Genomic DNA, 26,001 nt, shown 5'->3' with positions numbered 1-26,001 from the left:
CCCCCCCTCGATCGAAACGAACGCATTGAACTTTTCGCCGCGTTTTCAAGAAAATTGTTCGGGAAAATAAAATATCCTCGTCTCGATCGATGCGCACGTGGATGATAAATATACACGGTGAACATTTTTCTCAGGTGAAAACGGAGCTTGGAGCTCGGTCGTCAGAGGTCGCGCGTCTACGAGTAGTCTCCAGACACATCTTAAGAACGGTGCACCGTTGGAGGCTGGAAAGGGGGGGACCGGATCCGTTGACGAGCTGGGCGCCCGATACCCTCTCGCGTCACGTTCTATTAGCGCTGGACGAGTTGGTCGCCGCTCTGAAATGCCAGAGCTTGAGGTGTTACCTTCATCCACGGTGCAACGTGATGCTGCAATGCGTGAGAGGTGATTCAATTTGAGGGGAGAAATGGAGTGTTAGTTAGAAGGACGAAACGTCCTTTCTTCTTTTTCTTTTCTCTTTCCTTTTTCTTCCTTCCCCTTTCGTCGATATATACAACAATACAATCGATAATCTCGACACGCGAGGACACGCGTGCAAACGAAACGCGTGATCGTCTGGTTTCCATGGAAATTCTTAATTAGCGAGGATAACGACGCGTGCCATTATCGTGGCCGTTGAACGTATCGGCAATTTGTTCGTATAAACTGTTTCGACGACGCATTGCCGTTTTTCATCCCGCTCGTTTCATTTCGACGCGCCATGTGTATACATATATCGTACGATTGTTGTTTGATCGCGGCGCGATTTAATTAAGAAAGAAATTGGAAACAGTTTCGACATCCCACGTTTCGTTTATCGAAGGTGGAATACCGCATCACGAGGATTCTTACGCCTCCGATTGCCGATCGTTGGAATCATACTTGGAAACGCTTCGCTCTTACTCCTTCTCGATAACGGGTGGCGTGGCCAGGCCAGTGGATCTTATGGAGAACGAGCTCATCGTTGGATGGCGCGAGATCATGGCCGCGTTGCCCGGAAGACGAGCCCGGTCGAGCAACGACGATTGTCACGGGTACAGCGAGAGGCAGTTCGAGTATCTGACCATGATTGTGGAACAGGCTCTGGGCGCGAAGGACGCTTTGTCGCAGGTACGGAATTCTAGAAAGAATAATGACTTGTTACTTAGTTTACTTTCCACGTAGGGCGATTCGGATAATCGCAGCTGCTCGAACTTGTCGTATTGCGCCACGGAACGGGTGGAAAGTCTCGTGTTCCTGTTGAGGCTGGTTTCGACGCAGGCTTGGGCTCGCGTGGTAACGGAACGAGAGACGCGCGATCGTTGCGCGGAGTCGAGGAGGAAGAGGCGTTGGGCCGGTCGCTTCGATTACTCGGTCGGGCTTTTGATCGATGCCGTTAGAAAGGATCGAGAAACGGACTTGGAATCAACGCGTGTGATGACCAAGATGCTTCTGCATTGGCTGCACTTGGGTGAGGAGAACGATCGAGATAGCGAGGCCGAAATCAACGTTTCGTTTCGTTTCAAGGCATGGACAACGATCGAAAGATCCTCGAGCCTGTTCTGCGTCCGTATTTGGACAATCTTTTCAACGGTACGCGGGAGCACGGTTGGCTGGCTTCATCCTGGAGGACGAGGCAAGAAATTTGGCGTGGCGAGATGGGATCGTTGTCGATGTTTTGCAAATCGGTGGTAACCGAGGAAATTACACCCGGCCACGGGATCGTGGATTACATGTCCAAGGGGTGGCGTTGGGCCGAAAATATGGCGAGGATGATCGAACGTTCGGGGAATTGTTTGCGCCTGATTTTCCTCCCAGGGGACAAAGCGATTAAATTCGATCTAACGTTTGCGGGGAACAAAGGGCCCAGCTCGTTCTCAACGTGGAGCAAGGTTAGAAGTGTCAGCACGATCACGAGGAGGAGGAGGAGGAGCGCATATCCCAGAGCCAGCGAGTTATTCGATTCTCTGACGGGATCGCAGAGTACACCGTCTGACAATAATGGTGAGATAGCAATGATAATGAAAAAAAAAAAAAACGAAAGAAGGAGGTGCCAGCTAAAACTTGACACGATAAATTAGCGAACACAGCGATACACAACGCGCTCGAACGAACTTTACTGCTCTTACGTATTAATACATTAATACATTCGATGGAAACTTGTCGTTGTATAATACGTATAATAAGGTATTACGGTCGGGTGTTTGAGTTTTAGAAAATTAATTAGATTCGCCCAACACCCAGTTCTTGTTTTCACGGGCAAATTCTAGTTTCCCTTGTTCGAAAATATCCGAGCTTCTTACGAATGAAGCAACATCGAGTGAAATTAATTATTTCCCAGCTACATATATATATATATATACGACGAGTATTTAGCCTGGCGGAGAATCGACGAGAAAAAAGAGCCGATACCGACTACTACGTCGTCCGTACAAAAAAAAAAAAAAAAAAAATAAAAAAAATCCGAATGGCAAAATTTTTACCAATATTCGGCTTTCCCCCTCCGGAACGAAAGAGGCTTTGTTCGTATAAAATGATAAAAAAAAAAAAAAAAAAAAAAGAGAGAACGAACGAGAAATATTAATCTTCTATTTTTTCCCTTTTTTTCTTTCAACGAAGATTTTACGATTGCGATGATATCGCCGATATCTTTTTAAATGATGTGACGACCACCACCACCATGTCTGTTCTTCTGAAACTTATCCCAGTTTATATACCGGACTCACGGAAATCGAAATTGAACGCTTGCTCGATGATACAGGATAAATTCCTTCCTTTTTTCTTTTTACAAATCTATCGCGCGCGTAACTAAACGCGCTCGGCGACAAAGATTCGCGGAATATCATACGCGACGTGAAACGTTATCGGAAATACCGAGGTGCACGATGGACGGATCAAGAGAACTGGGGGAGGGGGAGTATCGCGTTTTAAATCCCCGGTTCGGTGACGTAGGCAAATTTCTGGCGCTTACGTTTTACGTTTTACACGCCGAGCGTAGGCGCAAGATCAATATTTTCGTTAGGGGTTGCAGGACACACGGAATTGAGGGATGCCAGCCCTTTGACGTATGTCGCGTCGATGAGCAGGTCCCGAGCTCGACACCGCGGACCCGGCGATCTAATCTCCGCCATCGTCTCCCTCGGCAAATTCAGGGTAAGTTCCACGAAACTTTTCCCTCTTCTCATTTCCTTTTCCTTGGATCGAACCTCTCTTTCACTTCTGTCTCTCGTTGTCAATAGAGAGAGAGAGAGAGAGAGAGAGAGAGATTGCCTTTGATAGTTTTTTAAGAAATCGAGATACGTTTGTTTAAATGTTAAACAATTTAGAGATCGAAAAGGAGTTGTTTAAGATCAACAACGACACTGCGTTTACGATTAATCAACTAACGAAATAAATCGTCGAACGAATATATTATTATACAGGTCCGGCCCCGATGCTATTTGTAGCTCCTAGTAGTAGTAATTTCCACGTGAAAACTCGTGGATCCTCCTTCGCGTTTCCACTGTTTGCCCGGGTTTTGGAGTTTCGGTTTTCAATTCCGCGCCCGGCAAGCGCGAGCCACCTTAATTACACACAGCTCGCGCAGTTTCATTAGATTAGACGAGCACGGATTTCCGCCGCGCGGAGGCAATTCCAGGACAGTAATTTCGCGTCCGAGTCCGCGTTTGGAGCACGCTGGGACACGGTGACGTCGAATCGACGACGCCAGACAATAATATCGAGAGGCGGAACTCGAAGGAGGAGTTCGCCCAGACTTCGTTGCTCGAGTTCTGCCATTTCCCGCTTCTTCCTTGACACGCCACCCATTACCCCGCTCTTATATCCATCCACGTGTATATATATATATACATATTGAGCGGCAGTGGATTTAATAGCTACGTTGATAACCGTGTTAGGATCGACTAACACCTTTGATCGCGATTAGTCGCGTACGATGTGTGGAAAGGATTATTGGACGAGGCTCGAGCTCGTGTCGAGAAAAAAAAAAAAGATCTCGTGTGTGTGTGTGTGTGGAAAGAACGTTTATCTCCCTCCAGGAAACTTCTTTCTTGACAACGAGAATTAAACGTCGCTCACACGTCGCCGTTTAAGAGACCCGATCCTGCATCGTTCCTCTTTTCCGTTCGCGCGAATCTCCGACGAATATAAATTGACTTTTAATCGGGCCGCGAATAAGCGTGTTAATGGAACGTGTGTATTAAATCACTCTTTCTTTTTTTTTTTTATTCATTGAATCTCGCGTAAAACGTTTCGAATCGTAGCAGAAAATCGAGGAGAGATCGCGTTTCCGAGAATACGCGGAATTGAAGATTCTTTTTTGTTTCTTTTTCAGTGACGAAAAACGCGTACAATTCATATTTCATGAATTTTGTTCTTAACATGAAATAGCATAACAACGGTGATTTTGTGAAAAATAAAAGGGATTTGGGTAGAAAAAGAATATAGTTTTGGAAATATTACGATTAAACTTTTTTCCAAGGAAATATATTGTGTAGTGCGAAGTACTCGTGTACTTTCGTCTCGAAAGTAATAGAAAAATTAATTATAAAATTAATCATTTTGTATCGATATCTAATTTCGGATAAACCTTCCAGAAGGAACGAATGCAGAGCAAATACATTATTAATTTTAAACGAGATCCAAAATGAATCGTCGAAGATATCCAACGATTATGATGCTACACTTTAAAGATACACGATACCATAAATTATATATATATATATAAAAAAAAAAGAATACTATAATAATCGAAAAAAGAATTCTCCACGAGAGGATTTATTCTGTGCACATTAACTTCTCAATTAACAACATTTTTTTTTATTATTTTCAATGTAGCGTTTCGTTTGACATCTAACGAAGTTATTCGCTTATCCAAGCGAATGTAATTGTTAATTAACGCAGGCTTATTATTTTCTGGAGGAAGGGAAGAGGGGAGGAGGAGTTGAATTCGTTCCGCGATTAAGTTTGATCACAAGCGTAATCAAAGGACGTATTTAAAAGAGATGGCCGCTTTTTACCAGGTGATGGGCGAGCGTCTTTGGTCTTCCGCGACTAAGAACGACTTCCGTTTTTCTTGCATTTGCGCCAGTTTGAAATCCGGTTTAATGCTTCGGGAAAAGCCGGGGACGAGAAACTGCGAAGTGAAACCTCGGTTTAAGGAGAGATCATAAAATCGGGTTCCGACGTTACTTCAAAGGATCGTGTTACCGTAATAACGACGAGAAGAGTTGCGATGCTAGTACAAGAAGTAGCCACGTTCTTGCAAAACATCGTGTACTTACGTGTACAGACAGTTTGATAAAAATGTATCTTCTCCTTTGGATCATTCGATCATTTCGATTAGACAAGAACGATCGTTCGAGTAATCTTTGATTTTATTATTATTTATATAATATTCGAAATTAAAAATATATACGTATATGTGTAAATTATTATAAAAGATGGTATGAATTGGATTAAAAAAAAAAGAAAAGAAAGGAATAATTAAAAGAAAGATGAATCGATACAGGGATATTAAAAAAAATGCTGCTTTTTATTTCATAAAGAAGCTATTTTTATTTCAATGTAACATAAGTTGGCAATTTTCAATCAAATGTCTATATCGAATAAAATATTTATAATTGAATCGATCCCATTACTATTAGCGGAAACGTCATTTCCCCCGATTTTTACGTACCACAAAAAGATGGAGATAAAATTATCCGACGAAAAATAAATCGTACCCGCTACAATTGCTTTCAAATCAGAATGCAAGGATTGAAAAGTAGATAGAACACATTCGTTGAATGTTATAATAATAATAATGAAATAAAAACCGTAAAAATCATAAATCGTCGGTAAACCGTTGCGTATAAAAACATCAAATTAGGGCAATTAGTACAAGCGCTTTGCTCTTCTTCAAAAACAGGGAGGAGCAGAAAAAACGTGCAAATTGGAGAAAGTGGATAAAAATTTTTTGTTTTTTGACCGCCCATTAAGAACCTGGTTTCCCGAAACGCGAGATTTCATCGGGATCAAAAGGATTTTCTTGTTGGCGGGCTCCTTTGGATTCTGCCTTAAACGTTTCGCCACTCGTGGAAGGATCCTGTTAAACCAATCCTAATAGGTGTCAGCCAGGGTTCGGTGATGTTGGACGTTAGGCCAATCCTCTCTTGTCGATATCTGTGAACCAACGACGACCGAATTTTTCGTCAGCGACGATCCTGGAGGGATCCCATTTTCCTCGACTAACGCCGTTCACCGCGCCACAAATTCTTCGATCCTCTTTTCCTCGGATGAAGTAACACCGAGCTAACCAAGTAACTTACCCATCCTGCCTGCCAACCATATTTCCACACCGAAATCTTTCTCTCCTCCGTTGCATCTCCTCCAATTGTCTTGGATTCTCGTGGATCTTTCATTCTGAAAGGAAAAGAAAAAAAAAAAAAAAAGAAAGGAAAAGAAATTAAAAATTCGAACGTTTCATGGATGAGATAGGACAATTTTGATAGATATATTTCCGCTTTGTCATATTAGGCGGCATCCATATATAAGAAGAAGAGACAGTACAAGATCGATAAAACCCTGTCCGATTTCCTCGCTTGGGACATGGCAGTTACAATTGGAATTCCCTTGTAGAGGTTTCCGAGACGATTGTTACTTACCCGATTAATGTTCTCATCGTTCGAGGTATCCGGGGTGGCCGTTCTTTCGAACAAAATAAACGACGTTCGATTCTTTACTCGTCCCATCCCGTCTGTCTCCCGCGAGACACGGTGGACTCGTAACGTCTTCGAAGCTTTCCCAAACTTCGTGTGACGCAGCACAAAGCATTCTCCTGTCTTCTCGTTTCTTGCGGCAAACGTTTCTCTCTTACGAAAGAAAGAAAGAAAGAGGGAAAGAAAGATCTTCTCTACTTTTTTTTATTTTATCTCATAATAACCCGATCGATTTAAAAATATCATCATCGTTCGATATCTCTTCGCCACTTTGCGCTATTGTTATTATCGTGGATAACAAGCTTCTCGAAAGAGAGATTTTATCGTGGGTGAAATGCGGGATCATCTTTTCTAATTGAATAAAACTCGGATCCTCGAGGAGAATCTCGATTTAACTTTGTTAAATTTCTATCATATGGACGGATAGATACAGAAGAAAACGGTAAAAATCGTTTACTTCTCTTTTATTTTTATTAATTTTTATATCTTTATCGCGAATACCTTATGGCAATCTGTTGCGCACTCGCTAATTTCATCTAATTTTCTTCGATGTGATTTTATTTCGAAAAAATTCGAATTCAAAGTTCGAATCTCCCCCCTCTCCCGGAAGAGGATTCACGAGTGAAACGCGTTTTCCTTCTGTTTGTCACACCGATCGATCCACGTGAAATCGAAGCAGTTCATCTTCGAAATAGACAGGCTTATTCGAGAGGATCATTCGATTAGATTAGAATCGCGATTCTTCCTCGTATGTTTCCACGATTTTTTCCACGGAAATCGAAAGATGTCTCGAAAGACGGAGCGAGTAGACGACACGGGAATGCCGTGTTGCTGGCATTCCGAATACGTATGTATTATCCAGAAAGCGAATAAAAAGGGAAAAATGTGAACGCGTATTTACTTTGCCGAGGAGCTCTTGGCTCCCCTCCTTTCCTCCATCCTCCATGTGCCAACTAACTTTCTACTTAAGGAGCGACAGCCCCGATTCACCCCCTTATGCTTATGGAAAATGCGTTTTGCGCCTCGAAACTAAGTTTAATCCTAACTAAAACCCGCCAAACCCGATCTCTCTGTATCCCAGCCTTTCTCTCCTTCGCAGATTTCAGCTCGAGTTACCAAATAATATCCTTTCTTTCTCGAATATCCCTTCCCCTTTCCTTATTTCCCAAACAATTTCGTTTTTCGGCAAAAAAAAAAAAAAAAAAAAACAGTTTCTCCTTTTTTTATCTATCCGTTATAAATCGACTCGTTTCTTTTTCCCTCTCTGTGAAATAGAATTGCACAAGCAGCAAGTTCTCCAGAATAGAGAGAAATTCTGTTTTTCTGTCGCAGGTTGTGCAAGAAGCGGCCGCCTTTTTGCCACGAGAGGAGCGAGTGGTCGTGTTGGACGCGGTGCAACGCGTGGCCAGAGAATTCTCTCGCCGCTCGAGGAAGACCGGAAGCGTGTACACATCCAACTCGCCGAGACAGCTTTATAGACCGAGGTACGACTCCGAGAAGATCACCCCCGTTTCGAAGCTTCATTAATGGCGTGCGGTTTCCTTTGCCTCCTCTTCTCTCTCTCCGAGATGCTGCATAATAGATTCGCTTTTGTTCGTCCCAGGCCGGAGTCGGATCTCTTGGATTCACCCCCGCCATTATCGCCGGAAATAAGGGAGCGGCGAATCATCGCCGAGCATCAAAAGCAGCTCGAGAAGGAGATACAAGAAATGCACGACACTTTGAGACGCAACGCGATGAGGAGACAGCTCTCTTCCTGCAACACCTGGGACTCGAATTCGTTATCCTCTTTCAACTCATCGATAGATTCCATAATGGGAACGATCACGCTTAGAAGATACCGCACACCGCACATTTGGGATGCCATTAAAGGTTTTTTATTGCACATATGTATCAATTATATATATTAATTTTTATTTAAAAAGAAAGTATATATATATATATATATATATAATTATATTTGCGTCTTTCGATTTTATCGTGACGCTCGAAACGAGTCGAATATAAATACGACGATAATTTACAATTCGTAGAATACGTGCGCGTGTATAAACAGAAGCGTGTCGTGTACCTGGTTTCTTAGAAGAGAAGATTACGATAACGGCATGAAAACAACTTTTTCAATTTCAGGAAATTCGCCGGCTCGGTCGAGTTTACGCGAGAATCATAACACGGGCGAAAGTAAATTCAACACGGAGATGATCAGTCGGGAGGAGTCACCGACGTGGAGTACGCGGATCGCTCGAAGCAAGGAATTGGACTACGCCGAGTCGAAGAATGAAGACGAATTGCCATCTTGGGACACGCTCGAGGCGACTCTGAACAGAAGGCTGTGTAATTACGGGAACGTTCTGCCGGAATCCTTGGAAACGGACGAAAGTGTTGGGAAAAAAGTACGGGAAGACGCTGGAAAATCACTTTTCGTCCCGAGGCGAGAACGCTTTTAACACGCGTTGTTGCTGTTGTGCGTTTCATCGATCGTGGCCCGATATCCAAGCTGCGAATACGAAACATCGATGAATAGTTTGCGTGCTTTTGGAAAATCGTCAAATAAATCGTTGCGTTTCGAGTGTTATATGTTTAGTGGGAAGATGGTTGTATCGGGCTTGTTCATCCCGTCGATGAAACTCGATGGAAACTTAACTCTCGCAGACAACGGGTAACTTCACGCCTCGAAAGTGCTCTCGTTTATTCTCGTAAGTACATAACGATTACACACGGTGACTCTGTAACCTCTCGTAAAACTCGATAGTGGAAATTGGAACATCGATAGTTTAAATTTTAATCCGAACGCTCGAAAATGATCCAAGTATTTTAGTTTCGATATTTCGATAGTTGATTAAGAAACATCCACGTGTATTTATCTCTTCGTATTTATCTCTGAAAAATCTCGTAGATTAACCGATGGACCGATACGACGAAAGTAAAATTCGCCTGCAATCTCTTTCATCGATCTTCGCCACCTACGGCTACATGGCCGTACATTTTTATTAAGGATTCCTTAATAAAGGGATCCTTTCGTTTCTCTCGGTACGAAATTTTTCTCCTAGTATTTTTATCTAATATGGCGTTGGCAAAGAATAGAAAGTCGAGCGCGTATCCAACACGTGGCGACCAACCTTTACGCCAATCCACGGAAGGAAGTCGATTTGTTTCGATAAATAAATAAATCACTTTCCCCTTATTATTTATTCGTATATTCGGTTGGTTTATTCATAACCGCGATTTACATTGTTCGCTCACATCCGCCATTTGTTCGTTCGCCTTTTTTTCGTTTTGTTGGCGGCGCATAAATCAACGGCGTTGATTCAATTCGAGAAATTTTCTAACAATCGTTTCGAAACGAGATTTGATATACGGGAAAGTTTGGCATTCGGTTCGGTCAACGCGAATTTAACCCGAATTTGGGAAAACGTGGGATCGAGGGTAATTGGAAGTAGACAGACGTAGAGGTTCTCTATGAGGCCGCGTTTCGATTAACTGAATGTAAAAAAATATAGGTTTGCCAACGGCCACGTAATTGCCAATTAAACTCAGTGGAATGAGCAACATTGTTCGAGCACTATCGATGAGCTTCACCTCTAATCGCGTGAAATTTCACTGGAAAAGCTTGAAATTTGTTTTATCACCCTCCATCCCCTTTTTTCCACCACCCGATACTTTATCCGTTAAATTATATAATCCAAACGAACACGTAACAGAAAAGACACGTAATTTCCCTTCCCCTTTAACTTTAAATTATTCCCAATTCAAAATTTGTTAAAATTTATAAATCGAAACAACTACAACCTTGCCACGATCTTCTCTCATAATTAACTCCCAATTCGTTCGCTCTTCTCCAGACCGCTCTCACGATTGGTGGAATCGATCGATCAAGTGCGCAGCGTGGGAAACAACAGTGCAGCGTGCAGTCGTCGATCACCGTTGATGATTATCGATTGAATTCGACGAGAAGAGAGAGAAACGGCGTTGGATGTTTGGCGGGATCAAAGGGCAGCGGGAGTTAACGAAGGAGGCCTGAAAAAAGAAGAGGGAAGGAAGGAGATACGGGGAAAAATGGAAGCGGGAGCATCGTCGTCGTCGTCGTCGTCGTCGTCGTCGTGGTAGTCCTGGAGGGTAGTGTTGTAGGCGAGGGGAGGGGGTAGTGTTGGTTCGGCCGGGCTGCTTCCGTGTATTCCGGGGGTGGTTTTGGTGCGCGCGCGCACCGGGGTTGCGCCGTGGTTTCATCTCAGTTTCGCAGCCTCCCTTCCGCGGTCCGCATCAACTCTGTCGTCGCTGGTGGCACAGAGGTGTGTCGCTTCGTTCCGCGTTTTCCGCGTTCCATCCATCTCGACAACCGCCACCTTTCCTCCTCTCCCGCTGTCTTTCGTCGGGATTCGATCGCAGTTTTCGATCGTCGATCGTTGGAGTGCGGAGGGGGAGTGAAAAAAAAGTAGTATCCGTCGTGCGACACAAGTATGTTAGCGTGGAATAGGTGATCACGCGACCACCAAACTCGCAGGACAATGGTGCGCGATGCGGAGGTCCCGACGCGTGTAACCTGGTAAGCGTTCTATGCTCTAAGACATTTAGAGATTTGTGAATAAATTGTAACGCGTGTGACTCGTGCGCCGCAGCAACCGGCCTTCTTTCTCTTCCTCTTCCTTTCGTCCTTTATCGACGACGAAAAAATCGATCCTCGCCTCGATCCGCGCGCGTGCATTCCTCCCGATTCCCCAAGACTCGGCGGGATTGGCCATTGATTTTTCACAGGAACGCCCGTTTCCTCCACTGTTAATTGTTGGCCAGTAGTTGTGCGCGCGAGCTGAAAACGGTGAATTCCGTTTCGTCGAGCGTGCCCTCGAGAGAATAGGGGCAGCCCGGCTGGTTGGAACGGCGGCGGAGCGCCCTTTGAACACCCCCTTGTACCGTCATTACGGCTAATGTACTTAATCGTCGGAAAATCGGTCGGTCGGCGGAGCTGCAGCAGTTACAAGTTGAAAGCCCGAATTCGAGCGGTGTATCGGGCCTGGGTGGAGGGGGGGGGGGGGGAGAATAAAGGTGAGAGGACCGTGAGGGTGAAATACGCGTATATACGCGTATGCAAATTGTATCAAACTTAGAACTGGAAATCATTTTGCGAGTTTCAAACGAGTTTTCTCACCGCGGTCCGTGAACTACTTTCCCATTCAACGCCCGGTTTTTCCTTTTTTTTTCCCCCCATTTTGAGAGAAGCTTTTCGATACGTTTTTTTTTCTTTCCTCCTTTCTATTTATGTACGACACATCTATTTCGTTATTATTTTTCTTCTCTGTTTCGTCTCCGTTTTCCGGCTATTTCCTTTTTTTTTTTTTAATTGGCAAACTTATCGGTTAGGAAATACACGACGTTCGCGACATTTCTCTCTCTTTTTCGCACGGGTCAAGATCATTTGTTAAAGCAACGCCGATATCGATATACGTTTGATTTACGACGAACCGTCTTCGTCTACCTTCACATTTCTGGCGAAACGTTGCACGTTCGCGTTGCTTCTTCGATATACCGAGATCCGGATTTGCCACGTTCATAGATTTCATCCGGGGAAAGCCGACAGAGGAGAAGAGAAAATACTTAATCCGGGCTAAATCTGAATAATCTCTCGGTAGCAGGACGATTAACGCGCGATTGTAGGTGGAAAAATTTTCTAAGAAAATTCTATATCGTTTTTTTCATTCCTTCTTTCATTTCCTTTCTTTTTCTTTTTTTTTCTTTTCTCTCTCTTTTTCAGAATCTCGCCAATAAGTACCCTTTCGCGATATCTGTTGGCCGACCAGCAAATTACGAAAAAGCTTTGGCTCGAACGAGTTAAAGGGAAGTTAACGAAACAGCGTGGCCACGATAAATTTCGAGCTATTTTCCATCGAATTTAACGTAACAAAGGCCAGTCACGTTCCACGATCGTCCCATGTTCCATTAAACGATGCATCGATGAATGCTTGATGTCGCTTCGAGTCTCCGTCATTCGTTTTCAAATAATCGGCCGTCTGCTCGATTGTCGAACGTCCTCTCCACGAGGCTTCCGATCTACGACCTCCCGCCCTCCCCCCTTCAATTATCGAATGATCGATTTCGCGCATTCGAGGGAGAGAACGCGTTTATAAATCGAACTGGTCGGTCCTGCGGAAAATGGAACAAGAGTTTGGGTTCGGGCCGAACCACACACTCGACTCGATAACCGAATAATTCCTCCACGCGAGAAAGAATTTAAACGCGAGTCGATGGAACGCAAGCGTATATTTTTCCGTTCAAGATCGATTTTTATCTCTCTTTCGAAAGAGAGAGAGAGAGAGAGAGAGAAAGAAAGAGACCTCTTCCCTCGTTCTTCAAGTTGCAAGTACAAGAGGAAAACCGCAAAACGTTACGAACAAGTTACTTCTTGTTCCCTCCTCAACCTGTTATCCACGCAATTTTACCTCTCGTTTCCAGCTAAAAATTACGTTCTCTCTCTCTCTCTCTGTCCATATATAATTTTTCAATAAGGACAATAAGTTGCTATGCAGTCGCGTTGATTGATCGGTTTCTCGAGCGATGTGACCTCTTTATTTATAGCTTCGAGTGGAGGAAAGTTGCGAAGTAGTTGCACAGAGGCTCGTGCCAATATCCCCAGGTCTAATGACTCTTGGAAATGAAATTTTGCCCGGTAAACAAATGCACATTTGTCTTCGTCAAACGTGCAGCTGTGGAAATCTGGCGGGAGGCGCTTTTATAATTCGCCTGTATATACGAATACACACACACGCGCGCGTATATATATATATAACATACATATACATTTTCGGTAAGAATTATGCACCGATGTATCAGAGATAAATTTTCGCGTGTTAATAATGATACACGGGTGGCGCGATTATCTCTGAATATTTCAACCATTCATTTATACCGGCCAAATGGTTGACCCGAATCGAAAGAGAGGAGAGCGAGATTCTCTCTCGAGGAGATTGTCGAACGAAACTAAAACTCGTGATTTTAAAAACATTTCCCAAATTATACAAGAACCAGGCCAAATTTGTACACGATCGAATTTATCCTCGAATTTATTACTCCTCGAGCCGGAACAATCGCCGCCACAATGGGACAAGATGGAACAACGGTAACGCCAATAGTAATCATGGGTTTACGCGTCGAGCCGAGCATTGTGGCCGCGTTACCGTGCTCCCCCAGAAATTCTGCCGGCGGAGAATAACGAGCTTTGCCCCATTTCTCCCCATCCACCCTTCCTCTACCCTCCCTTTTCATAAATTAGTCAAATCAATTATGATTTCTACCCCGAGTTTCGACCGAGGTTCCCGCCAGATGGCCGCAGGAGATTAATCCGTTGAAAAAGAAAGGAAGAAGGAAAAAAGTTGATCCCTGGTGGATGGAATCGTCGTTCGATTTTTTTTTTTTTTTTTTACCTACGCGCGGGAATCGTGAAACTCGTGGAAGCGTCGAGTAAACGGTCGGGGAACAGTTTACAGCAACAAGCGGGAAGAGATCGTGTACACTACGCTAATTTCTGTCCAGTGGCGTGCGAGGAGTGGCGCAAACACTGGAGGTTCGGTGGTCAAGGAATTATCGAACACTTGGAAGTGAGTTGGTGTCGGTGTGGAAACGTCGAAGAAGTGGTTTTGGCGTTCTCCTCCTCTCTTCCATCCCATTATCATCGTCCCGTCGAACCGAGTTCAGTAGTTACAAACGTTTACGTTTAATACGCAGGTGCGCTTTCCTCATCGTCGAGGGGATTCTCCCGGATTTTCTCGAGAAATCGAGGGGATGGGAAAAGGATGGAGAGAAGCATCTGTCACTACCCGTCACTACAGTCAGCAGTTTGACCCAACTGGAGCAAGCAGCCCCTTGACCCCTTCTAACCACTTTCGCGCGACGATTTTTCAGAGTGCTCGTGTTCCCCGTGTTTAACGTTCTCTCGTCTCGAATCGTACACGAGCGCGAGAACGACACATGGTGAAGAGACACTTTCCCTCTTCTTCGTTCACGGGAGGAGAAATTTCGAGATGTGCGTGCGCCTCTGGAACGGGAAGAGAGAAGAAAGGAAAGAAGAAGGAGGAGGAGGAAGAAAGGTTTTTAATACCTTAGCAGCAGCGTAAGAAAAAAGAGAACGCGATAAACCGAGGAAATTTATGGATCCGGGGGCCGATTTATTTTCACAGTGTGTTTAATAGTGTTGGGGGAAAAATTTAGTCCGGGGGAAATCTCGGTAGAGACTCGGTTACTGCGCGCCGGAGATGCTCCACGCCGATGTACACCGGCCAGGAATCCCGTAATTAACCGGCACGAATAATTAATGAAAACTCGAACGTGATCCAGGAATCGACGCTTCCCCCCTGAAAAGACGGTGCTCTTTCGTCGTCTCGAATCGCGTCAATAATATAATTCGATCGTGCAATACGTGCGGATCGTTCACATTTCTCTTGTTAGTCTAACTCTTTTCACACGGATTAATATTTTCGACGTTTCGGGTAAACGGAGACATTCCTCGAAAACGAGTTGAAATATTACGCGTTCTTCACGCTCGTACCTCGCATTCCTAAAGTCTTAGCCGAGATATTGCACAGCGCGACGCGTGCACTTTGCGGTCTCCGTGTACACAGGCTCGGTCGGTATGTCTGGAAATCCGTACACGTGTTAACACCTTGCGTCAAATGTTCCGCTTTGAACGCACGTCGAGTTTCTCGTTGTTCGTTGAACGTCCCTCGAGCTACGAGAGAGCGTTGCCTGCTCACCCGAGCACCTATCTAATTATACCCTCCCCCCGCCTCACATAGTTAATTCAATCTTGTTGATTCTACCTCTTTGCTACCCCCTCCCCTCCCCGCGAAACGTCTTCAAGAGATCCTTATAGCTGCTCTCGGAAGAGAGGGCCGCGTTACCAGGTTTTTAAAGAGGTTACGATTCAATGGAAGGCCATCAACAAGCTTGAATGGGCCTCTAACAGCTTCTAGAATTCAATTAACGCCTCTAAGATAGCCTCGGCGTGTCTCTCCACGATGCTTATCTCGATGAACGCTCGCCTTTCCCTTCCCGCTCGAAACTTTCGTTTCTCTTTCTTTCGATCCTCGAAGGATCGTTGCGTTAAATGTTCGATTGTGGCGATTGTCGCGCAACGAATATCGAACGCATTGCAATATCGAGCGCGTTTTCAAAAGGTCGAGATTCCTAACGAACCGACAGAGAGAGTTTCCCCGCGTCATTTTCGGAAATTCTATTCCGGTTGTCCAATCGGATCCGCCAAGTTTCCAGGGAAACGTTCGTCACAAAGCGCGCTTCTATTTCCCTTCCACGCGAGGCGGACGAGGTATCCTCGAAGGTGTGTACAAAGGTGGGGAATGTTGGCAGGAATTTCAGAAGGGGGATTGCTGCGAGTCTCTTAAATATTTCTATTAGATGTAGAGAGAGAAATTCATTTCATTCGAACGTGCATTTTCCATTTCCAATTCAATTTGTGGAACTAATTTGCCGGGGATGATCGAAATAAATATTTCGTCCGAATTTAAATGGTGGAACAATGTTTTTCTCAAGAGGACGTACAATCTTTCGGTATATATAAAGTGATTTATATCGAAAAATTAATTTATCGAGATATCGTGATACTTTGATGAAACGTTACGTCGGAGAAAAATCTCGACACTTTTTGAATTTGAAAGATTTTTATAAGATAAGTAGTTTACAATTAGTAGTTTCGTAACATTCTTTCCTTTCATTTCGCTATATTTAAATCAAAAAGCTATACGTAACGAGGATCAGCTTTAGATAATATCACCACGTCCAAGGTAATTAGGCTTGGTTTCCTTTTGATAACCGATAATCCGATACATCAGTCAGATCTTATTAGATTTACCTAATTGGTTTTAGCCTGTAGCCTGTAGAAAGTTTAACCGTGCTGACCTGATTACTTCAGACACGTTCGAGGCACAATCGTGACGTTTGACAAGCCGCCCTCTCTCCGAATTTTCCCTAATCGAAGAAGAGGATGCCAATACCGATCACCAATACCCGAGTGGATCGTGAGAAATAATCCATCGCTTCTTTTTCCGAAAATAAAACCGTGATGATGAAATTACGGAAAAATTTCCATTTATCATATAATGCAGAGCAACCCTTCGCTAGGGAAGGATTTCGAGAAAAATTCCGATAAACAAGATTTGCAAAGGTGTTCGAAAAGAATATACGAAAAAAAAGGGAAGCAACGTGCTTCTCTCGTACGTACGTTGCACAGTTGCATTCAATTGAATTAAAGATACCTATCGAAAGAATTAATACGATCCACTTTGGAACAACGAGTGAGATTATTATCTTTGCATTTAACGCGTTAAACTCGGTGTTTCGATTTTCGATTACACGTAATGATGTAATATATATATATATCTTTCAGGAGGGTGAAACGAGAGACGAAGTTTCTCGAAAGAATTCCATTTCCAACTGCTGCTCTCCATCGTAATCTTATCGTTCCGTCCCATGATCGATATTCCGCGCGATCGTGAACACGTTCCCTTCTTCCCTTCGCGTTGCGCGTTCTTCTTCTTGCGCGTTGTTCGGGATAAAACGTGGATGCGCCCATGGGAAATGGGAGGAGTGCGTTTGTACACACACGCGGGTTTGCATCGCGCGGAATCTCATTTTCTTGCGAAAAACGCTATTCAATACGGCCACGGTTCTTTGCCACCACCCTCCTTTGTTCTCCATCCATTCCCGGAACGTTACCCCTCTCCCACCCTTCATTCGTCTATATATAAAACGTTCATTGTCGTTCCACGGAGAACATTACCGGGCATATTGTTGCGCCGATACCGATCTGACTATTTCACGTGAATTTTCGATCTCAACCTCCCCACCCCATTGAAATTTCGCCTCGATCCAACGCAATTTTCTCCTCGTTTCTCTTCTTTTTCTCTTCTTTTCGAGAGGGAGGGAGGGGGGAGGGCTTTTGAAAGGTCGAGTCGAAAGGTTGAATTATATCGCGGTCAACCGAGCCTTTGTCCACGTTCCACGATGATTTTTTTTTCACGATATTGTATCACGGATTTATACATTTTTCTCTTCAGAAGAAAACCGCTTCTACGAGTCGCAAACTGCGGTTAAACGTGCCGTGGAAATACTTAGTTCTTAAGAAAGGGGGATGATGCAGGGGATGAGCTAGTGGTGAATTACCTTCGTTTTCGGGGAAACATTTTTAGAAAGGGCCCTTATGCAAGCTTCAATGTTTCCGCGTCATTTGCTGGAACATAATGGAGGGTTGGTTCGAGTAAAGGTCTAGTACGCCCCGGATGACGAGTTCTTTTGTTCTGTGAATGGTTTACTTTTCTCGACTCGGAGCGTCTCAATTCCTACGACCAATTTCTTTCAGGCTGATATCGGATCGAAAAGAGCCCTTTCGAATCGATAGACACATGCTGGATGCATCAACCTTTTCAGATTTATGAAAAAAGAAAAAAAAAAAAAAAGACGCGCGATCCTCCAACTCCATTCACAAGAATAATATAATCGTTTATTGAAAAGGGTTATCGTGACGTTGAAATACATTTTTTTCCCGAAACGGTAGGAAGAAAAAAAAAAAAGAAATCATTTTGTTCTCAATTACGAGAAGTTTTGCCTTTTCTTTTTTTCCTTTTCATCGACAGCTTATTCGATTGTATCGATCACGAAGGATCCGTATCGGAATACCGAACGATCTGTTGAAATTTTCATTATTTCGCGATGCTTTCGCATGCCCAATCTCCGCGCGTATGAGCGAGCTTTTTACAAATGAACGCGATTAAATAGCGCGCGTCGTGCAAAAATTGATCGGGCAGAAATACCCCTCCCGAGCTTTTATCACGGACCGTGGGAGCGGTAATTTTCATACAAGGCGGGCGGACAATGAGTCCGTTAAGTTAGTAATTAGGGCTATTAAACCGGTAAAGGTCGCGTAATTTAATTGGTCATTCGTTATTTGCCCGCGTTGTAGCACGGCGACGAGCGATTGATCGAAAAATTTGTCGACTAATTAAACGTAGCGCGGGCGTTGTGTGTGTATCGTTCGATCTCGTACGTCCAGAGAATTATAAAATGAAACGGACCTTTGAGCCCCTTTTTCCCCGGCCAATTATCGACAGATACAGAGCCCCGCTCTCTCTCTCTCTCTCTCGTCCAAGATTTTTTCTTTCTCTCTTTCTATTCTCGGAAAAAAAAAGGAAAAACTAGAGATCGAGCAGGATCGGGCGCGCAAGGAATACACGGTTGATCGAGGTCAGTGGCGTTCCCTGTCCACTGACGAGAGTCGAGATTCAAAAGGGATGGCGGATAGAAGTTAATTATAAAGCGCGGCCCCGGTCGTCAAGCAGTATCGAAGATCAAAGTCCAAAATGTTGCCCGATCTTTCCATCCAGTTTCCATCCACTCGCAAAATTTATTAAGCCCGACACGCCTTGTCGAGGCATCCGTCGGATTAACTAACTGTGCAATTAACTAATAGCAAGGAGTCAACGACCCCTTCCTCCTCCTCCTCCTCCTCCTCCTCTTAGGAAACTCGCGCGCGCCTTGGATTCGAGCCATCCCCGAATTTCATGCCGTTCGAAAATCGGACGATCGGATCTCAGCCAAGAGATCTTTCGCCGCCGGTTGAACGAGCCTTAACGGAATTAATGCCGCGAGAAAGTTTCTTATTTAACGCCGCAGATGCCGCAATTGAGTTTAGCAGCCACGGCCGTTGGTGGACCGGGTTCGATTATGCAAATCGGCAATCGTGATCCTTCGTTGAGCCGCGTTACGTAAGAATCGCTAAAACTACTACCCATAACCAGCCAGATGCTGGTCGAGCCAGAGAGAGATGGAAAGAGAGAGGGAGAGAGAATCTCGAAGGTGGGCCTCCCGTTCGATCCTCTCCTCTCCTCCCACACGAGTTAACCGAGTTAAGCCGATATTCTCGAGAAGATGCACGATGCACCGAGTCCGACAGGCGTTCCGCTCGGTGCGGTGAATGTAAATTTTCATTAAAATCTCGGCTCCCTACAGCGCCTACGTTTCCTGCGATTTCACTGCTGATTGCCAGCTAGTCGGTCGACTACTAAAACTCGACTCGTGCGAAAATTTCCCCGCGACACGAACGGGGATTATTATTCGCGTCGATTCGTATAAATAAATAATGAAAAAAAAGCTGCAACGAGTACTTTTTCGAAAAGTTATTATTATCTAAAATCGTAATAATGTAATGTATCTGTATTAATTCCAAGTTTAATTTCACTTCGCTTTCGACGATCGATCAACAGCCGAATAAAACTTGATTAAAACTGATCCCAATCTGATTTATAAAGAAAAATCTTTTCAACCATCTTCTCAACGCGATTATTTTTCGAATGAAATCGGTGTTGAAAAAAAGGAGAATAAACGGTCTCTCGGTTCGAGTCGCTCGGCGAATTCGAGTAGATCTCGTAAATTATAATAATTATATACGCATTCAACGTGGAACAACGAAAGAAGTCTTCTTTCTTAACGGAATCGAATTCTCGACGATTCTCGATTAATAATTTCCTCGGTTACAACCGAGCCGAGTTCATTATAACACGCGTGAATATCCGGGTGCATCCTGCGACAACACTCCTCCCCCCGCCGCAGGAGGCGTCGTCCTCGAGGCAACCGCAGTGCAGTTGCAATTTCAATGCGCCGTGCCAATTAATGCGAAGTCGTGTTCGAACTACCGATTCGACTCGCGTTAACGACGTTTCCACCACGGACATCGAGTGCCAATTATCGATATTAAATGTCCGATGGAAAATCGTGCGTCGTTTCGAGGCAACTTTTTCTTCTCTCTCCTCCCCCCGACTTTGATTAATTCGAGGGAAAGTTCGATCCCTGCCAGCAAGGGTTGAATTTTTCTCCTCTCGTTTCGACGAGATCAGATTTTATTCGTCGCGACGGATGGAAAGGATTTTCTAGGATCGAATTTCGAGCTTTTTGAACCGTTCGTTGCCGTTATAACCCGTTATGAATAATTAGCACACGGTTATTTTCCGGTTACGGAAAACCGTGGTCGGCGTGGAACAATGCGGCGCTAACTATCGGCCAAGTTTAATTATCGAGCGCAGTTCTCGCTCGAACTGTTATTTTAATCCCTCTTCCCCCCTCCCCCGAAATTGAACCGCGTCCACGAAATTGTCCACGGTAGCTCTAAATTCCGAATTGGATCTATATCTACTAATCGGCCGTAAATGGAAAACCGAAAGGATTGGATTGTTGCGCGGAGCCGAGTTTCGAGCGGATCGCTGTCATCGATTCCTGAGAGGTTTCGTTCTTTGGGATATCGAAGGATATAGAAGGAAGAGGAGGATAAATTGGAGAGACAGAGACAAAGCGCGTGGACGGGAATACTGTGGTATTTCGTTTATAGAAAATTTGCTCTCTTATTCCCAACAAGAGGTGTAATAATGCGTGAACTTTAAACACGCGGCTTCTCGACAATGTTACTCGAGACGCGCTGCATGATGCAACGATAAGAACCAAAAAAGAAAGAAAGAAAGAAAAGAGGACAGGCGACAACGTAATCCAGTTGGAACAACTGGAAATGGTCGGAACGACTTTACGAGCGATAAAAGGAAAGGCGACGTTGGGGAAACGTTGGGGAGATGAAATGACCTTGAAAAAGATTTCTCTCGTCGGCGATAATGACCGAGTCGCGTCTACGTGTATGGCGAACACGAATTCCTTCGAGAAAGAAACGTAATTACAAATAATCCACTGTAATCCACTTTTCTTTTCATTTTTCCCCTGTTTCAGAAGGCAGTCCTCGCTCAGGGAGGGAGAGAATGAACGACGCTCGGTTGGCCGCTAACAAGTGCCAGCGAAATCGTCCTTTACACCGGCGAAATTGATGAACCGAGGGGAAGCTGCGCGGAAGTTGGAAGCGGACAGAGAGGAGGGCACCCTCGTTTCTTCGTTCGGCTCGCGAAACCTCGAACGAACGAAGGATTCGCGTTTTGGAAATTAATCAATTATCTTCGCAAGAATGCCGGATAATTAGAGAACGGTCGTACTCGAATCTCTCGATTTTAATTGGTCGAATCCAATCGGGTCGATAGCTAATTGCACGTATCTCGCTCGTATTTCGGTATTGGAAGAGATGCAAAGCGCGTGTCGATCTCACGTCCAAGGAGTTACGTCCATCCCGAACAGCGATTTAGAATCGATCTAAAACCAATTTAGGGATTCGAGGAGCGAGTCGATGAGCCGATACTCTGCCGTGAGCTGTTGGATCGCGTCTAAGTCTGTTGATATGCGAGCCGCGTATCAAGGGTGAGAGAGAGAGAGAGAGTGTTCGTGGACGTAGGGAACAATGACGAGCGAGTTGAACGCGACGACGAAGGTGGAGAGCTCGGGTGGCGCGATGAATCTCGTATCGACGATGTCCTCGTCGCCGCCCGGCTCGGTTTCAGCCGCGATCGCGACCGCCAGCACGGCAATTCCGACTAATCCGTCCACGACAGTAACGGGTGGAGCTGCGGTGACGAGCACCGCTAAACCCGACCATCACGTCTACAACGCGACCGGCTACCTCGTGGAGCACGACGAGCTCGATCACAGTAAGTAATAAGAGGCCGGTTGAATACGGTTAATGCGCGTTACACCGGTCAAAGCCGGACCTAATGGAAGCTGCATTAGGCCGCTCCACGCCCGGAAATGCCACTTACCGATCATCCCCGCTATTTCTCCCTGCCTTTCTTACCTCTTTTTCCCTTTTCCCCCCCTCTCTCTTTCTTTTTCTTTTCTTCTTCTTCTTCTTCTTCTTCTTCTTGATCAACGACCTTTTGATATCTACTTGCTTTTCGCGATAAAAATCGCATTTCGAATTTGCTTTTAACGATGCGAAACGAAAGAGGCGTAGGACTCGATATATTGGATAATTCGCGGAAATTTTAAAAAAACCTATACCGATTCCTTCGAAAGAGGAAAGGTATTTCTCTCGATCGATCTCGTTTCATCGGGAATCAAAGGGATCTTGGGGGAATTGGTGTAAATGTTGCTCGTTCGTTTCTACGCCCTCTCGATAGCCTTGCTAACTAATCCACGAATTCCCACCTCTTCCTTTCGCAAAACAGCTTTCCGAGGGAAGCTTAATCCTCCCATCTCTGCCGAAATTTATCACCGGCTATCCGTAGCTAGGCTACCTTTTCTCTTTTTCGAAACTCGCCTCGATTACAAAATTTCAATGCACCAAACTCTTTCCTTTTATCGCACGATGATAAATGATATACGAAACGCGACTCGTTTCGATTTTTGCTCAAGTCTCGAGGATCGAGCTTGGAAGACGAGTAACAGTAGTGGTTTTTTTTCAAAAGGATCAAAGGATAACCCGCGTTATCAGAGGCACGCATCCCTTCCTCCCTCCCTCTCCTGTTTCGCCAGAGCAAATCTTGGCCTTCCACCTTCATCCTTGCCCGGCCGGCCGACTGCGACACAGGCTGAATACTAATCGCAACGCTGCGGTCTACCAAAGTCGGATCGATACCGCCCCCTCTCTAGAATCGTCGGGGCGATGCGATGAAATTCGGCCCCCCGATCGAAAAAGCTTTTTGTCGTTAGATGCATTCGTGTACTTTCCTCACCTCGAGCTACTCGGCGGTACCACAATTTTTTTCCCCCTCCAATATTTATGAGAGTTACCTGTTATGCACGAGTGGAGGATGGCGGCGATTTCTCGAATACGTTTCCTCCCTGATCTGAAACAATGCGGTATTCTCAAACGCGACAGCCTTTCCCCCAATATTTAGATTATTGTAAATTGTTTATGTTCCTTTTCCACGAAACATGGACAACGAGCTTTATATTTCTCCACGGCCTTTTTCCTTTGTTTCTTTACATCTCGCTCTCTTTCTCTCGATTAATTTTCGGCTCGATTACCTTTGATTTTAACAGCATCGCCTTCAGGATTCGTTGAATTTCCGCCTGCGCTTCCAGCGCGTAAGGTCGCTCTAATCTCTTCAGGAAACGCGTGACGGTCATGGAGAATGTATCCCATTGATCCGATTCGCTCTCGTAACTGTAGCTGCTCGACGCCGTGCTGTACATTCCCAAAATTCTGAATTCCTGATTTTCCTGTTTTTCGCATGTAACGTGATCATCAATCCTTCTTTTTTTTTTTTTTCTTTTTTACGAGGCAAAGAATAATATTCTTTGGACAGAAAGAATATATATATACGTACCGCTATATAATAAAAAATTCATCGTGGAATGTTTTTTAATGCGTTATTCTTCCTTTTTTCTTTCTTTTTTGTCTTTCGGATTTAACGAGTTTCACGAGATTTTGATTATACTAATGCAAAATTACGTTTGTACCATCGTTCCTTCAAAATATCGCGACGTTAGAACGGCGCAAGAAAAGGAAAGAAAAGAAAAATACACGAAAGAGGAAACATTCCACGGATTCGTGAGCAGGGTTTCGTTTGTTTCGTTCGTTATTGATCTACCTGTCGCCTTCGATCCGTCGATTCGTCGTCCCCGGACGAATACTCGCGGCGTTTCAATCTCTCGCAGCAGGAGTTGGTCGAGCGGATCCTACACGAGAGGGATGCATCCATTTGTTTCTTAACGTTGGATATCCTGCCGCAGGAACGGGAGCAAGCTCGAGGCTGGCCCTTGATCTTCGGCAAGGAAATTGCGGGGGAGCTGATGGAGTTGGAGGGGCCATGGGGGGAGATGGACGCGGCGCTTTTCGCGCGGCTGCTTCTACGCGATAATACGCATCGAGCGCAATTGCATCGAGGCGAAATGTCCTCCCTGTACTCGCCGCAAGGTTTGCCTATCCTCTGCGAAAATTCGGCCGAGATGAGTATCGTTTTTTTTTTCTTTCGTATCGACAAAATTGGAATAGAAAATACGATATAACGCGTGTCGCGTATTGGTGAACGGGGCTCCATGCCAAAAGTGTTGCGCAAATCATTCCATATCTCTATAAGACCAGCTACGTTTCTCAACTGACATCAACAACCGTTTCCATTTTAAAAAGAGCAATTTTAATCCCCGTCTTTCTCGAGAATTTGTACATATAAAATGTAAACAGGAGGCGATTTATTCAATCGTTGATCAATCGTTCAATATCAGAGATATCTATTGAAAACAAACGCGTTGGATTATTCGGTTGTAATCACGGTTAATTAAAGAGAGAGAAAGAGCTAGAGAGAGAATTTATAATAAAAGGTATAGAACGACGTGGAGCCCCGATATAACGAGAAAGTAGCAAGCCAGTAACGTTTATTGTGAACGTGTTTGTCGAGGTCCACGCTAATGGCGTGTATATAACGAGTTGATCGATACGAACGTGCAACTCGACCGCCTCGTCGTAATCCAGGTACGGGTAGAGGAATCGATGCAATTCATAGAACCACGGTATCTGGACCTGGTAGTAATAACCGTTCGATTTCGCCTCCAACAGATTTCTCAACTCGTTCACGTACAATCGCCTCATCTCCCGGATCTTCAACACGATCTCGACGAAGGTGACCCCGGGCAGATTCATGGCGAGGTGTATACGGGCGTACGCGCGATGCCTGTGCTCGCTGTTCAAGTAGCTCCACGTGTCCTTCTTCCACAGGCAGGCCGATTTTCTGTACAGGGAGGCCAGCTTCCGGAAATGACAGTTCGCCCATCCCTCGGCGATCCTCCTCCGTGACGATCGTGATCCTCGTTCCGAGTCGCTCATTGTGCGCTCGAGCTCCGCCCGTGTCGTCCTCCGCTCATCGCCGCTCTCCAGCCGAATGGAAACGAGATGGACGATGTACAGTTATCGACCCCGATGGGGCGCATCGTCGACGCGAGGTTAGGTGTTTCTTTTTTTTTTAGGAAATTTTTTTAGGAGTTTAAGAGGAGAGGTTTTTTTTTTTTTTTTTTTTTAACCTTGGAAAGAAAGCGTTCTTCCTATTCTTCTTCACTTTTGAATTTTTTCCTTTTATCGTCGAGAATAACGAGAGTGACGCTCCCTTCGATCGATGGATTCGGTCAAGTCAACGCGAATGTCATCTTCGGGGATTAGGGGTTATTAACACGTGTACGCGTTGAAAAAAGAAGAGTTTCGAGGAGAATTTCGTTCGTCCCTCCCTCCACTCCTCCCTCTCCTTCGTCTCGAATATGTTTCGAAGCCGACGAAAGTCGAGGCGGCCACGATTAATCGTATATCGAATTTAATTTATAATTTGTTAAAATTATACCGATCTTGATTGTTGTTCCTCGAGGAAACAAATCTATAATCTCACGATGTTATTGCAGGTATACTAGCCGGTTTCTCAGATATACAGACAGTTTTTCTAGCGTGTATCTCGACGTTGCTGCCGTTGATCGTCGCGCTTGGGATCGCCTTCGGCGTCAG

At 44.7% G+C, this 26,001-nt stretch overlaps 3 protein-coding genes across 13 annotated transcripts in view; 2 read left to right on the top strand and 1 right to left on the bottom strand.

Annotated features, from left to right (window-relative positions):
- Window positions 1-10,636, top strand: part of LOC100864388 (uncharacterized) — a 13,828-nt gene extending 3,192 nt beyond the window's left edge. The window contains exons 8-16 of the mRNA XM_086907841.1: window positions 135-384; window positions 803-1,089; window positions 1,144-1,429; window positions 1,486-1,962; window positions 2,981-3,111; window positions 7,989-8,140; window positions 8,260-8,528; window positions 8,787-9,352; window positions 10,499-10,636. Of these exons, the coding sequence (XP_086763967.1) occupies window positions 135-384; window positions 803-1,089; window positions 1,144-1,429; window positions 1,486-1,962; window positions 2,981-3,111; window positions 7,989-8,140; window positions 8,260-8,528; window positions 8,787-9,103 (2,169 nt within the window). The 3' untranslated portion in view covers window positions 9,104-9,352; window positions 10,499-10,636. The remainder of the gene's footprint in view (window positions 1-134; window positions 385-802; window positions 1,090-1,143; window positions 1,430-1,485; window positions 1,963-2,980; window positions 3,112-7,988; window positions 8,141-8,259; window positions 8,529-8,786; window positions 9,353-10,498) is intronic.
- On the bottom strand, window positions 5,489-25,919 carry LOC105735977 (uncharacterized). 10 transcript variants are annotated; one of them, XR_015291983.1, is made up of 7 exons: window positions 24,958-25,919; window positions 24,107-24,445; window positions 23,541-23,735; window positions 23,304-23,359; window positions 6,603-6,809; window positions 6,267-6,360; window positions 5,489-6,120 (listed from the first exon to the last, which is right to left on the bottom strand). XR_015291983.1 is itself a non-coding variant. In XM_012488873.3 (6 exons), exons 1-6 carry the CDS (start codon window positions 25,336-25,338, stop codon window positions 6,058-6,060), a joined length of 1,128 nt encoding a protein of 375 aa, XP_012344327.2. In that variant the 5' UTR covers window positions 25,339-25,919; the 3' UTR covers window positions 5,489-6,057. The 10 variants fall into 10 exon arrangements, 7 of the variants coding, with proteins under 7 accessions (XP_012344327.2, XP_086763970.1, XP_086763971.1 ...); XR_015291985.1 differs by lacking the exon at window positions 6,603-6,809 and having other exon boundaries at window positions 23,541-23,700; XR_015291984.1 differs by lacking the exon at window positions 23,304-23,359 and having other exon boundaries at window positions 23,541-23,700.
- LOC100864269 (uncharacterized) overlaps window positions 10,986-26,001 on the top strand; it is a 56,513-nt gene continuing 41,497 nt past the window's right edge. The window contains exons 1-3 of one of the 2 annotated variants that reach the window (XM_086907842.1): window positions 10,986-11,199; window positions 21,420-22,222; window positions 25,902-26,001. In XM_086907842.1, coding sequence (XP_086763968.1) covers window positions 21,976-22,222; window positions 25,902-26,001 — 347 coding nt within the window. In that variant the 5' untranslated portion in view covers window positions 10,986-11,199; window positions 21,420-21,975. Of the gene's footprint in view, window positions 11,200-20,709; window positions 22,223-25,901 lie in introns of those variants that run through there. The other variant, XM_086907843.1, reaches the window with a different exon arrangement.

Source organism: Apis florea, unplaced genomic scaffold (assembly GCF_048593485.1).
Source record: "Apis florea isolate Af1SG1 unplaced genomic scaffold, ASM4859348v1 contig_2989_pilon, whole genome shotgun sequence".
Lineage (NCBI taxonomy): Eukaryota > Metazoa > Arthropoda > Insecta > Hymenoptera > Apidae > Apis > Apis florea.
Note: the sequence above shows the minus strand (reverse complement) of the source record. Positions and strands in the feature narration are given on the sequence as shown.